Source organism: Alligator mississippiensis, chromosome 1 (genome assembly GCF_030867095.1).
Source record: "Alligator mississippiensis isolate rAllMis1 chromosome 1, rAllMis1, whole genome shotgun sequence".
NCBI lineage: Eukaryota > Metazoa > Chordata > Crocodylia > Alligatoridae > Alligator > Alligator mississippiensis.
In genome coordinates, this window is record NC_081824.1 from 50462886 (window position 1) to 50478129 (window position 15244).

The 15244-nt window shown below is 41.4% G+C and overlaps 1 protein-coding gene across 1 annotated transcript in view; it reads right to left on the reverse strand.

Annotated features, from left to right (window-relative positions):
• The window catches only part of COL21A1 (collagen type XXI alpha 1 chain), a 236612-nt gene that overhangs the window by 86262 nt on the left and 135106 nt on the right, over nt 1–15244 (reverse strand). Inside the window, exons 15-17 of the mRNA XM_019496944.2 lie at nt 11946–11999; nt 11810–11863; nt 3806–3859 (exon numbers count right to left, since the gene is read on the reverse strand). Coding sequence (XP_019352489.1) covers nt 3806–3859; nt 11810–11863; nt 11946–11999 — 162 coding nt within the window. The remainder of the gene's footprint in view (nt 1–3805; nt 3860–11809; nt 11864–11945; nt 12000–15244) is intronic.

Genomic DNA, 15244 nt, shown 5'->3' on the forward strand with positions numbered 1-15244 from the left:
AATGGATTCAAAAGATGAGAGTTGACAACATCATCTTTAAACATCTTCAGAATCATAGAGCACATTTACTCAAACACACGTGTGTACACACACACACACACACACACACACACACACACACACACACACACACACACCCTGTTTGCATAGCTGCCTAAAGGTTCAGTCACGATTACATTTGGTTGAAGTCAATGAAGGAATAAGCTCCTCACCTGAACACTTTTACCTGTGGAGGTCATTGGCTGACTGGAAATGAAAGGGCACGGACTACTTTTAAATAGCCGTAAGAAATTATCTTCTACAAACCTCCAGTAAAACCAAAGGTCCTTTCTGAACCATCAAGTTCCCCTTGGTTTGATTCATCTTCACACATATTTCTATAGGCTATGCACATAAAATGGACAAACCCAAAGAAATCTATGTAGTACATGACAGACCAATACTAAAGTATTAATGGCAAAACTTTAACTGAGAACGTGCTATTCAAATTTATATTATTTTGAAGGCTGAAATCTTCAAATCACTCATATCCAAAATTTGGTTTACCTCCTGAACAAAGATTCTGCAAGTTATAACTGATATTTTAGTTTACAATTTTTAAAGTTAACATAGTTATTAAAATACAAGCTTGCTCCTTTTTGTAGAAAAAAGTTCCTTGTTAAACCAAGGCATTTTGTTTATTTCTAAACAAATGCTAAATGCATTTAGCGAGTTTCTTTTCATAGATTTCATAGACATTAGGGTTGGAAGGGACCTTGGAAGATCGAATCCAGCCCCCCGCCCAATGGGCAGGAAGTCAGCTAGGGTCATAGGAAGTCTCTTTCTTCCGTAGTACTAGCCAGCATAGCACTGCCGAGCCTATAAGGATGCAGCAGGCTTTCCCTCCCAAGGTGGAGAACCTTGCATTTTTCAGTGTTAAACACCATCAGGTTCTTGTCCGCTCATTTGCTGAGCCTGTCCAGGTCAGCCTGGATTACCCTCCTATCTTCAGGTGTGGATGCTTTGCCCCAAAGTTTGGTGTCATCGGCGAACTTGGCCAGTCTGCTTCTGACTCCAATGTCCACATCATTAATGAAGATGTTGAACAATATGGGTGCAAGGACAGAGCCTTGGGGGACCCCACTGGTCACAGGGCACCATGACGATTGACTTCCATCAATTACCACCCTCTGGGTCTGACCACTGAGCCAATTTCCCACCTAGCGGATCATGGTGGACCCAAGGCCACAATTGGCCAGTTTTGCCAAGAGGTGATCACGGGATACCAGATAGAAGGCTTTTTTCAAGTCAAGATATATGACAACAATCTCTTCTCCCTTGTCCAGGTGATAGGTCACCTGGTCATAAAACGAAATGAGATTAGTCAAGCAAGACCTACCCGCAACAAGCCCATGCTGGCTATACCTCAGGATGTTGGCGTCGGCCAGTTCATTAAGGATAGCCTCTTTAATAAACTTTTCTAAGACCTTCCCTGGGATAGAGGTCAGGCTGATGGGCCTATAGTTTGCCAGATTCACTTTCCTCCCTTTCTTGAAGATAAGCACCACATTGGCCTTCTTCCATTCTTCGGGCACTACACCAGAGTGCCAGGAGTTCTCAAAGATCCGTGCCAGGGGCTGGGCTATGATGCTCGCCAACTCCTTGAGCACCCTGGGGTGTAGATTGTCAGGGCCAGCTGACTTGAAGGTATCCAGCCTCTCAAGGTGTTCTTTCACGAGGTCAGCATTGATGGAAGGCAGGGGATCTCCCTCACCCGGACCTCCCTGTTCCGTAGTGGGCATGGGCGTCCCATGGGACTGATGAAAGACTGATGCAAAGTACCCAATTAATAGGTTGGCTTTTTCCTGGGTGTCAGTTGTCAGTTGTCCCATCTCGTTTAGCAGGGGTCCAATGTTGCCCTTGCTTTTCCTCCGGCTCCCCACATATCTGAAAAAGGACTTTTTATTGTCCTTGATATTTCAAGCTAGTTGGAGTTCACTTGCAGCCTTGGCGTTTCTGGTTTGCTCCCTGCAGGACCGGACCAGTGCAGAATATTCCTCCTTGGAGGTGAATCCCATCCTCCATCCTTTGTAAGCCCTTCTTTTTAGCCTCAGGAAGTCTGCTCGATCCCTGGAGAGCCAGGGAGGCTGCTGTGCCCTCTTGCTGCCTTTCCTCCAAGTTGGAATAGAATTAGCTTGTGCATTGAGGATCGCTCCCTTGAGGAGCAACCACGCTTCCTAAACTCCCCTCCCCCTGGGGTCATGGCCCCTTAGGGCCTCACTGACAAGCGTTCTAAGCTTGTCAAAGTTGGCTTTTAATGGGTCCCAACTCAAAAATGCCTTTTCCTTCTGCCATATCTGCCATGATAAATCTAAAATTGAACAACATTTTTAGAAAAGGGAGACTAACTTAAGTTAGGAAATAAAACAGACTGAACATTCAAGCTTCTGTGAAAAGCATTATCCTCAAGAAGTCTACTTATATTTTATCATTTTAGTTAACATTCACAGTGAGTTATCTTAATAAAAATGGGTGATAAGGTAATGGCAGTATAACCTGGAAAGGATTAAACACATCCTGCAAATCATGTGGTTGCTTAGGAGGAAAAGAAAACAAAGACTTGGTTGGCTCAAGGGGAGAAATTCTGGGACATTACGGGTCCAATATTTTGTAGTTCAGCTGATTGGTTTTTATGATTGTTTGGTGAATAGTAAATACATGTCCAAGGAAAAGCTTTAAAAGAACTTAGACTTGAAGTGCTATTTCTGTTCCAGTACTAATAACCAGTCCATTGGCTTTGCTTTCAGGTGTGGTACCACCCAAGTTTATGAAGTTGTAAAGTTGTGTTGTCATATTTTTCAATATAGAATTTAATACAACCTGGATCATCAACTCTAACTATAGCCTATACTCGGTAGAGTAATTAGTGGAGGTCTGCAGACAGCTGGCTCATTCTCTGCTTCTAGCTTTCAGCTGCTTCTACAGGCTTCTTGGCTCATCATATGAGCTGAGCCTGGTAACTTAAAAAAACCCAAAACAGCTGGAAACAAGGAGACAGTATAACTGTCTCTACCCTGGCCAGCTGCTAAATGAAGAAAAAAATAGGAGCTACCCTCAGGGACTGGAGTTGCCAGCCACCAACAGATGAAGAATTTTCTGGGGAAAAAAGTGCAACAATGATGAGCCAGTGATCAGAGAGTCCACCAGGACAGCAAGTTGGGAAAGAGAAAGTCAGTGTCTGCATGACAACAAAGGTGCAGGGAAGAGTAGGAGCAAGCAAAATGAGGATGGTGGAAGAAAAGAAGAAATAATAAGACAGAAGAAAACAATTTTAAAAACAGCGGACAGGTGACAAAAGGTGAGGAAAAAAGGATGAGAGGAAAAAGAGAAATGACAAGCAAGACAGTAAATGATTAACAAGTTTCAAAATAGACCAAGTCTACATTGGTTATGAGGACAATTATAAATACACAAAATAGTTGCTATGTAAGCAACTGCTGCTGTTGCCATTATGAATAGTCAAGCCTGACTCTGAATGGGAGGGAGCAATGTGAGAGGGAGGATGGTCAAGAAGATACTATATATAAAGAACTTCTGCATAGTTTGGAAAATACAGAGCCCCCCATCCCCAACATACCTTTTTTAATATATCTCCTACTTCTTGCTTTAAATGAGAATTTGGTGCATATTAAATAAACATTGGTAAATTAATTTAAAAAAACCCCAAACACAACACTTAAATATCACAATATGACAAAATATTGTGAAACAAAGAATATCAGTATTATTAAGGGAAAAAAAGTACTTAAGAAATTAAAACACTTACAGGTTCACCCTGATGTCCTTCTGGGCCAGGAGAACCAGGCTGTCCAGCTTCGCCCTTTAAAAGGAAAAATAGTGCTAAAAAGGAAACTCAAGCAAAAAATCGTTCTCTCTCTGCAACCCGCCCCCCACCCCGCCAGTGAATTCAAATGGCAACATATTAATGTTTTAGTCAGCTGTAAAACAATAAAAATACATCAAATCCATAAATGTAGACCTCCTAACAGCATTAACATCACATACTAGCAACATAAAAGTAAACATTAACAGGAACTCAGCCAGCCAGACACTTATAGCAACTCCCTTTATGGTCCCTTCATATTATAGGAAGTTTACCCCTGCCCCTCTCCCAAAACCTATAAAACAAATGTCTTTAAAAGACATTCTGAAACGGAGAATGAATTGTCAACCCACAATTTTTTTCTTTATTTCCATAAAGAGCGTAGAATACTTACTATTTATATATGCATTCTGCCATATAAACATGTAAGTGCTCTAGATAAAATATGTGTACAATGTATGCACAAGTGAAACTACTCCCAATAGCAGTTAATAACACAACTAGCTTTTCAACATCAAAACTTCATAAAATGCCCTGAACTAGGGATGGAGTGACAAAACTTCTCCTTATTACCCAAGCTGTTACTGTTGCAACTCCTAGGCTAAAATATAGCTAACGCCCCTCCAGATTCAAAATATATTAAAGTTATTGTGCCCATAAGATATGGATCCCGGACCACCTTGCCCTGTTCTGCTCACTATACCATTACATAAGTTATTAGTTTGCATGATACTAGCATCAATTTTATCCCATAGTTAGTTACATAGAATAAAAGACTAATGAAGCTGGAAGGCTGTTCCAATGTTTAGCTACCCTCATAGGTTGCGTCCAGATGAGTACAGCCATGTAGTATGTTCAGATGTTCTCTGTGCTGCAAGAGTGGCGTGGAGGATTTTTTTTTTTACTCCTGGATATCCAGGGGTCAAAAAAACCCACAGAGAAAAGTAGCAGAGCAGCACACAAGACCAGTGCGCGCCGCACAAAAAGCTGAGTCAGGACACCCAGAGCCGCGCTGTGGCTGCAGGCCAGGCTCTACGCAGCAGGATCAACCCTGCTGCAGCCCTGGGAGGCCCCCAGGGCCCCATGCAAGGCTGCTGGGGCCAGCCAAGTGCTGGCCCTAAGCTCTCCTACCCCCGGGTAACTTGCCACGTGCCAGAGCGCATGTGGCACAGGCATTCCCTGGGGACAACTAATGGCAGCACAAGGTCCAACCAAATGTCCACACCACATGTGGACGCAGCCACAGTGAGAAAGTATTCCCTAATAGCCAACATAATTTTTCCTTCTGAAATTTAAGTACTTCAGTTTTGTTCTGACCCCGGCATTCTTGTTCTGACCCCTGCAGCTACAGAGAAGAGTCCATCATCCATTTAACAAACCCTTCAGGTATAACAAATTTCCTCACCAACCTCCAAGTCTTCTCTTCTCCAAACTACATAAACCCAGTACTTTCAGCCTTTCCTCACAAGTCATGTTTTTTTTCCAGATCTCTACTTGTTTGTGTCACTCCCCACTGGACTCTCCATAATTAATCAACATCTTCCTTGAAGTGACAGTGCCAAAACTAAGCAAAGTACTCCAAGCAAGTCCTCACTAGCGCAAAAAGAGCACGAGAATTTGCTAGTGACATTCTTGATTTGCAAGTGACACTTCCATTAACATACCCAAGTTTGCTGATGACACTAAGATGTGGGGTGAGGTGAACACACTTGAAGGGAGAAAGAGGCTGCAACTAGATTTAGACAGACTACAGAAGTGGGCAGATGAGAATAGGATGGGGTTCAACGTAGATAAATGCAGGGTGCTGCACCTGGGGAGAAGGAATCCACAGCATACATACAGGCTGGGGAGTTCCCTTTTTGAAAGCACAGAGGCGAAAAGGGATCTTAGAGTCATTGACTCCAAGATGAACATGAGCTGCCAATGACAGACAGCAGCCAGCAAGGCCAGCCATACCTTGTCATGCATCCAAAGGTGCATCTCAAGCCAGTCCAGAGAGGTGATACTCCCCCTTTTTGCGACTTTGGTCAGGCCGCAATTGGAGTACTGCGTCCAGTACTGGGCGCCGCACTTCAAAAGGGATGCAGCCAACCTGGAGAGGGTTCAGAGGAGGGCCACCTGCTTGGTGAGAGGACAGCAGGACAGGCCCTACGAGGAGAGACTGAAGGACCTGAACCTGTTCAGCCTCAGCAAGAGGAGGCTGAGGGGGGACCTGGTGGCTGCCTACAAGCGCATCAGGGGAGATCAACAACAAGCAGGCAGAGCCCTTTTCTCCCCAGCACCACCTGGGATGACAAGAAAAAATGATAATAAGCTGATGGAGAATAGGTTTAGGTTAGAGATCAGAAGGCAATATTTTACAGTTAGGGTGGCCAAAATCTGGAACCAACTTCCCAGGGAAGTGGTCCTCGCCCCTACCTTGGGCAAACTCAAGAGGAGGTTGGATGATCACCTGTCTGGGGTTTTGTGAAGCCAGCATTCATTCCTGCCTGTGGCAGGGGGTCAGGCTAGATGATCTGTTCAGGTCCCTCCTGACCCTAGCTACTATGAAACTATGCTACTGACCTTTTCACTATAGGAGCAAATTACTGACATATATTCAGTTTGTTGTTTAATGTAACCTCCAGTCCTTTTCTGCAAGATTGCAGTGTAGCCAGTCACTCCAAGCTACTGTGATTTTCTCCCTGCATATTTGCTCACTACTCTTCCCTAGCTAAATATGACCAAGTTTCCAATGTCAGTTCACAGTTTAGCCAGGATAGCCTCGTGCTGCATTTCCTATTCATTCTTTGCACTGGAATAATTTGCTCCAGCTCCAGCAAACTTAATAAGGCCTCCTTAAAGTGCAATTAGCTCTCCTGGACTCCCTTTCTCCTCAGACTTGCCTCTAGGGTGTTCAGTCTACCAGCTCCCTAAGCTTGTTAAGTATGCTTTACTAAAGTCCAGAAAAGTAGACATGTGTACTACATTTCAGTGTGAAAAACACTGCTTACATGTACATGTGTATCTAGTTTCAGTCTGAAATACATTTCATTGCCAAATAAGCTATTAAAAATTAGGTTTACTGTGTTAAGGAATTCCCAAGCATCTTCACTACATTTCAGCTTTTTTACATAAATTGTTTGATGGCTGTTCATATTATTGATAATAATACTCAGATGCCCTATTAGTAACAAAAAATAGTATGGGGGTTTATTATTGAAGGCATAAATATGCATTTAAACACTAAAATGTGGAGTAATTTGTTTGGACTAATATAATAAATGCTATATTTAAATACCAAAAAACTAGTTTGAGACTCATATCATCAAATTAATGAAAGATAAAATGACTTTGATCCTGCCTGTGAAAAAAATATTCCATATTCTCTCTCTGGATCCAAGACCTCCACTTACAGCCTGAATCCCACCAGCCTCCTTTGTTGCTAAGGATCTCCACTAAATTCAAATTGAGAAATGACTGACTAGAAATAAGGATTCAAAAGATGAGGAGAGAGTTGGAAACATCATTTTTAAACCTCTTCAGAATTACAGAATTAATCATCATACTAGAAGCCATACTGAAAAGGGAGGAGGATGAATAGGCTAAAAACAGAGAAAAAAATCCAAATGTTAGGACAATGATAGATCCAAAGAAGTTAAATTTTATTATTGTGATCAGATAAATAAGCAGAAGCTTTCAAAGAGTTTGTGAGAACAATAAGAGAGAAATAAGGAAATTTTCTTCTGAAGTGTGAGGAGTGATTACTGACTGCAAAAGGGCAATTAATAATAATAAAGCATTATTACTTAGGAGAAAATATGGAAGCTCTGCAGGGCAAGCAATAGGATTTTAAAACTGTTATCAAATGAACCAAACTAGTGACCATTTCATATTTATTTCCCTTATGTTTTTAAGGAGGCTAAAGAAAATTTTTGCCTCTTCAATTTTGGCATTTGGTTTAAGCATGCCTGTATGAGAAAAACAAAAGCATTAACATTCTTGAAATCAAACCTGGAGATTTAGTTCTCAGAAAAAGCAAGCTGCTGGTCCTTCCTTCTCCTCTAAGCCAAAGAATTTTTTGCTTATAAAAGTATTTAAATGGGTTTACAACAAACCATTTATAGTGCAGTTTGGCTACCCAACGTATTTCGGGAATGAATTGTGTTTAATTTGGATTTTATACATGAGTTTAAGATTAATTCCAAGCAACTCCTGAATATTCTTTTGAAACAAAAGGATGGCTCATCAACAATTATCATTCCAAGTCCAAATTATCTTTACAATTACAAGATGTGAAAGAATAAGGCAGTTTTGTGTGGAGTTCTCAAGTCCTATACATTAATTCATGTTAAAGTCTATCGGAATACTATGACTTCTTCTGGAAGGACAGATCTATGTAAAAGTTTACACCAATAACAAGTTCAGGTTATTCTGGTTTCTAACCTGGATACATCTGTATGGAAATAAACAGTCTTCAGAATTTTTTTTAATCGAGAGATAGAGGCCCAGCTGTGACTGTTTGGTCCAGATCAAATGCAGCAACATCTTCTAAAAGGAAAATTCTGCTTCCAGACATAAATCCTTTGGATTCATAAAAGGATGTATGGAGTTTGTGTCTACATTTTAAATTGTAAATTCTTCAGAATAGGGATCATGATATTGTTTTCTGTGTTTTCTACTGTGCCAAGAACCATGTTAGTACTTTAAAAAAAACAAAGCAAAAACAAAAAAACCCCAAACTACGCTTATCACCCTGTATGACTCTAGCAACCTGTGATTCTATAGAGCATACTGGTCTAATAGTCTAGCCTTAGCTTGGGAATTATTTGGGGCACCACATTAGAGGAACGATGTAGAGAAAGGGTGGACAGCCCACTGAGGGATATTGTCTAGCCTGTGGCCAGTCCCTTGGCCCTGCCCAACCCAAGCACAGATGGCAGCCCAGGCTATGGTGCAAGCAGCCAGTCCTGCTGCCCCCTAGGTATGCAGTGAGGCTGTAGTGACATGGCGGCTGGACTCGCTTCCTGGCAGCCCCGGCAGCAGCAGCAGCTTCCAACTGCCACTGGACTGGGTTCCACTGCCAAGGCAGCCCAGCTCCACATTTGGCTGGGATGGGGCTGCAGGTGGGCGAGGAGCAACAGCAGAAGTGACAGCGTGGGGCCAGGGCCCAAGATCCTTGCCTTTGCCCTGCCAATCCCATTCCCAAATGCCACTCCCCGCCCGCCCCTGGCCCCATCTGGGCCACGCATGGAGCAGAGGTGTGATTCACTGCCCACACGCTCCTACAACAGGAACCAGCTCTCTGGGCAAAGGCATGTGGAGGGCAGATCACAGCTCTGCCTTGCTCACCAGCCCACGATCCCGGGGTCTCCATGGAGACCAGCTAGGATCCCTGGCGACAGGGCATGGCTAGGTGTATGGGATTGGGTTGCTTAGGGAGTTTTGGTGACCTGTTGGGTGAGGAGGGGGTGCTGATTTGGCCTGCAGCAGCTCACCAAAACTTCCTGTCTGGCTCACAAGCCCAAATAATTGCCGAGCCCTGATGTAAAAGAACTAGAGAGGGCAGAAGTGACTGACTAAGATGATAAAGGGGTTGGAAAATGTACCATATAAGGAAAAGTTAAAAAGAATTAAGTATGTTTGATTGAGAGAAAAAGAGATGAGGCAGGACATGACAGAAGTTTTAAAATATTCAAAAGACTGCCCCCCCAAAAATGGAGACTCATTTCCTCTTCCACTGATATATATGGCAATGTGTTTAAACTGCAGTTAAGCAAATTTAGATCACATCTCAGGAAAAAAATCTTTTAACTGTAAGACCAGTCAGACAATAACAAGGGACACTGAAACACAAGGGGGTGGGGGGGATGTGCTCAACCAGAAGCAGCAGCATATTACTTCAACCTGACTCCTCAGTGCATAGATTGGGCACTTCAGTGGGGCTTTTTGGCGCTTTTAGCTAAGGTTGATTCAATCAGTTATTAGATAGAAGTGCCAAAAAAGCCCCACTAAAGCACCCAATCTCTACAGTTGTTGGGAAAACTGGATGCAACTAAGGTGCTGCCTCTTCTGGGTATGTGCTGGGGTGAATTCAGGAGCACACTGAATTTCCCCATGTCTGTGAGCAGCAAAGATGCCTAGGAAAGCTGAAGTTTTTTTTGCAAGAAAGCTGGATAGGCATCCAGCCTTAGGAAAGACCTTAGGAACAGCAAATCCTGCATTTGTTCAGGAGACTCAACTGGATGAACCTTAACTCTCTTCCAAAAACATGATTCTATGAGTAAGAAATGTAGATCTCTGAAAAATTTCAAAGCACTTTAGAACAACCACACCATTCAGAAGTCAAATCACTCAAACATGCTCTTTGTTATCAAAAATGCAAAAAAGAAACAAAAAAAATCCAGAAAGTATTATAAAAATTGTTACTCAACCGATTAATATGTAGCAAGATGGCATCAATGGATTTAAATTAAAAAAGATAAATAGAAGGCACAATAGACAGCTCCTAGACTGGAAGCAATGATTTATTTAACATTCTCTCAGAACAAATACGTTTAAGAAATTTTGGAAGAGGGCAGGGAAAACTTCAGCAGAAATCTCTTTCAAACAAAGCCTGCATGTTACCGCTCTGATTTTGATTACAGCAAACCCAAAATAAAATGATGTTTTATAGTAAGCAGATGTTAAAGGCAAGCTGACAAAATGTTAGAATGAAGCAGAAATGTGTCTTGTATTAGCTATCGTATTATGAAACAAAAAAGGTGCAAGTGATCTCTCATATGTTCAATAGCAGATTAACACTCATGTAAACAAGAGAAAATGATTTCTCAAACTACTTTTTGAAATGCATATAGAACAAAAAAAAGAAATAGTGACTCAAGTCCATCATACTCTTATAGTAGAATAGTTAAGTAAATGACAAAGGATCATTAACATGTGTTTTAGTTTGAATTTAGAAATTTACAAAATGTATTAAATCATGCATAGTTTGTTTACTGTAAGGATAAAGACAGATCTATATACTTTCAAAATAAGTGTTGTGTTGTGTTGCATTATGTTGCGTTACACAGATATAGGCCATGGAACCTATGCATTTTTAGGCAGAATAGTACAGCTAACCAGCTCCCTATTAATTTGTTAGGAATTCTGCAAAAAGTTCTACCTCAAATTAAGTTTTTTAAATGGAACCAAAAACTCTAGGATTTTAGAATACCAGAGATGACAGTAGTCATTTGGCAGATTTTGAACAGAACTAAAAAATTCTGAGTTTAGACTTCATTTGGTTCTTATGAGTTTTGAAACGTCACATATTTAAAATACTGAAGAGGCAGAGAAACCGTTTATTTCCACACTCCTAGAGATAACTTTGAAGTTCAGTGATTTTTCCAATATTAAATGAATTATTTAGGAGAACAAAACTATTATCAAGTAGTTTAGTTGGCACTAAACAGCTTCATTTCATATACTGCTTATAGATGAAGGTGAATTCTTTGTATCAAACAGAGGTATAATGCACATTTAGGGCTAGATTCTATCCTCTAAAGTACATGCAGTACAGTGGGCTATTTTTCCCTTGCACTTCTTCATTTCCCTTAGCCATTGAAATAATTCAAGTTGCAAAATATTTTAGGAATGTGGGGGGCAGGGGAGGAAGTGCTTGCACATTATACACCTCTCTCTCTGCATGTGCATCAAATGTCTTAAGAGACCACACATTTAAAGAAATATAAATGACAATATTTCTCTGTCAGGAACATCCTTTGAAAATCATTGCATTGAGTTTAGTTATGAGAAGGACATGTGTTTCCATTGCCTTTGATAAGCCTCAGATCAAGGCTTTGGCTAATACCAAATCAGTAACAAACTTTACCATATCTGGTAATAATCCAAAGAATGAAGTATACAAATAAAGAGATTAAGAGCAACATTTATATAAGACTTGGAAAAGTAATGTATAGATCATACCTTGAAACCAGGACTTCCAGGTAATCCATCCTTCCCATTTCTCCCAGGTTCTCCCTGTGGTAACAGTTAACGTCATATTATTAGCTGTTTTAACAACATAAAATCAAAACACATAAATCACCCTTACAGAACTTACAGGTCGTCCATGTATCCCTGGAAAACCTGAATCACCTTTTTCTCCTTTTGCACCCTGGAAAATATAATTAAGTCAGCAACAATCATTAAGGGAAATACTATTCAAATAGTATCTAAACAAAAAAATCAATCACACACGATTTCAGCACACTTAGTCTATAAGTCATATACTGCTTGCTTTCATTTTCTATGAAAGATTGCTTTAGAATGATATATATATATATATATATATATATATACATACGAAACAATATACCATATTTTGCAAAACTGAAGTGTTGCCATGCCATTTACACAGTAGTAAAATACAGAAATATAACAACAGTCCTTGAGTCAAGTAGCTACAATAGATAGGCATCTAGCCGGGGTCATCTAAACCCAGCACTCTTTCCTGCCTATGCAGGGGCTCGGACTCGATGATCTATTGAGGTCCCTTCCGACCCCAACATCTATGAATCTATGAATTTAAACATACTAGAAAATGTAACAGTGGGCAAGAATGCATATGCATGGACCCTAGGAGACATTAAATTTAATGGCACAAAGAGATCTGATCCCCAATCCTAACAATCGCGTCTCCTGTCATGCCGTATGTACAAGGCAGGACACAAAGATCAGATACTAAATCACCCTCCACTGGCACAGCTGGCCAGCATATGTAGAGCACAAGATCCCAGGTTCCATGTACACTGGCAAGTTGAAAATTGGGTACAGTGCACCCCAAACAAGGGAATCAAATCAGCTTCCTCTGCTCTTCAATTTCAAAGCCAGGTGCCTGGCAGGGCTGCGTACAAGGCTACTAGGTGGCCAGCTTTATATGAAGGGAGTTAATTGGCTCCCACCCACTACAAGATCTAAGCCAGGCACCCAGTTTTGACCCTGCTAAATTTGGGGAGCTAATTAGCTCCTCCTAGCACATGGAGAACCTCAAGCAGCCTTGGATGCCAACAACTGGGAGGAGGGCACCTCATCACCAGAAAGCAGGAAGGGCCCTTTTCACAATGCTGACCATCAGCTGATTGTTGGCATGAGGACTGGGCATGGTACATATACAATCTGAGAGGTCATAAAAACTAGCCACAAGAACATTCTAGATTATCTCTGAAAATTCGTGGTGATCGGGGGAGGTCCCAGATGATTGAAAAAGGGTATAGTGCCCATCTTTAAGAAAGAGAAGAAGAAGGATTCAGGGAACTACAGAGCAGTCAGCCGCACCTAAGTCCCTGGAAAAATCATGGAGGAGGTCAAAGAATCTTCAAAGATTCCATTTCTAAGCACATGGAGGAGAAGATGGTCATTAGGACCAGTCAGCATGGATTCACCACGGGCAAGTCATGCCTGACCAACCTGATTGCCTTCTATGATGAGATAACTGGCTCTGTGGATGTAGAGAAAGCAGTGGATGTGGTATACCTTAACTTTAGCAAAGCTTTTGATACCATCCCCAACAGCATTCTTGCAAGCAACCTGAGGAAGTATGGGTTGGATCAATGGACTGTAAGGTGGATAGAAAGCTGGCTGGATTGTCAGGCTCAACAGGTAGTAATCAATAGCTCAATGTTTAATTGGCAACCGGGATCAAGTAGAGTGCCCCAGGGATTTATCCTCGGGCCAGTTTTGTTCAATATCTTCATTAACAATCTGGAAGATAGGATGGATTACATCCTCTGCAAGTTCACAGATGACACCAAGCTGGGGGGTGTAGTACATATGCTGGAGGGTAGGTCAAGGATTCAGTGACCTAGAAAAACTGGAAGATTGGACCAAAAGAAATCCCACAATGTTCAATAAGGACAAATGCAGTCCTACACTTAGGACAGAATAATCCCATACATTGGTACAGACTGGGGACTGACTGGCTCAAAAGCAGCTGTGCAGAAGAGGACCTAGGGGTTACAGTAGGCAATAAGCTAGATATGAGTCAAGAGTGTGCCCTTGTTGCCAAGAAGGATAACAGCATACTGGGCTGCATTAGCAGGAGCACTGCCAGCAGATTGAGGGAAGTAATTATTCCCCTCTATTGAGCACTGGTGAGGCAACATCTGGAGTACTGTGTTCAGTTTTGGGCCCCCTCTGGACAAATTGGAGAAAGTCCAGCAGAGGGCAACAAAAATGGTTCAGGAGCTGGGGCACATGACCAACGAAGAGAGGCTGAGGAAACTGGGCTTATTTAAGTTGCAGAAGAGAAGACCGAGTGGGGATTTGGTAGAAGCCTTTAACTACCTAAAGGGTGGTTCCAAAGATACTAGAGCTAGACTGTTCTCAGCGGTGACAAAACAAGGAGCAATGGTCTCAATTTGCAGCAAGGGAGGTTTAGGTTGGATATTATAAAAAACTTTCTTACTAGGAGGGAGGCAGAATATTGGAACAGGTTACCTAGAGAGGTTGTGGAATCTCCATCCTTCTAAGTTTTTAAGGTCCAGTTTGACAAAGCCCTGGCTGGAATGATATATTTGGGGATGAGCCTGCTTTGAGCAGGGGGTTGGACTAGATGACCTTGTGAGGTCTTTTGCAACTATTATTTTCTATGATTTTGTATATATGTGGAATATTTTTATGGCTAGTTTGCCATTTAATATAAAATTGGCTGAATATGTGGCACGTTGGTATGTATGGTGTGATTAACGCATTAATCATGCCATAACCATAACAACTGCCAGGGATTTATAGTATACTTGTGTTTTTATAAAGTCAATATTGCATCTCTCCCAGTGCTTCAGGTTTTTACATTTTGTTTATTCAGACATCAGCTGACAACTCTTCTTGAAGAAGTCCAATTCTATTCTATTTCAACATGACAAATCACAACATGTGAGATTATTTCTTGGTAACACACTCTGTAGTTACATTCATATGTACATGCATTTCATATGTATGTATGTGCATACACACATACATGTATGTACGCACATACGTACACACATATATGTAATCATTGTATTCCATTGAAAAGAAAATGTGATGGCTGAAGAGTGTATGAATAAAAAGAGAAGCTCAGGTTTTATTCTGCCTACTGGACATCCAAATAGCATGCATCTTGCCTCAGGAGAGTGAACCTAATCTACCCACGGAGTCAGATAGCTCTCTCTCTCTCACTGGGTTGGGTAACTTATGTAACTCCAAAACACACATGCACTAAGCACACAGCCATCTACAGGCAGGCAAGACAGAATACAAAATTCAATGCAAGTCACAAGAAGAGGGGTGAATCACACCCCTTATATGTCCAGTTCAGGTCTACATGTTATAGATTTATTTCTAGCAGAAGAAATTTCTGGGAAATTTTCACCTCTAGAAATG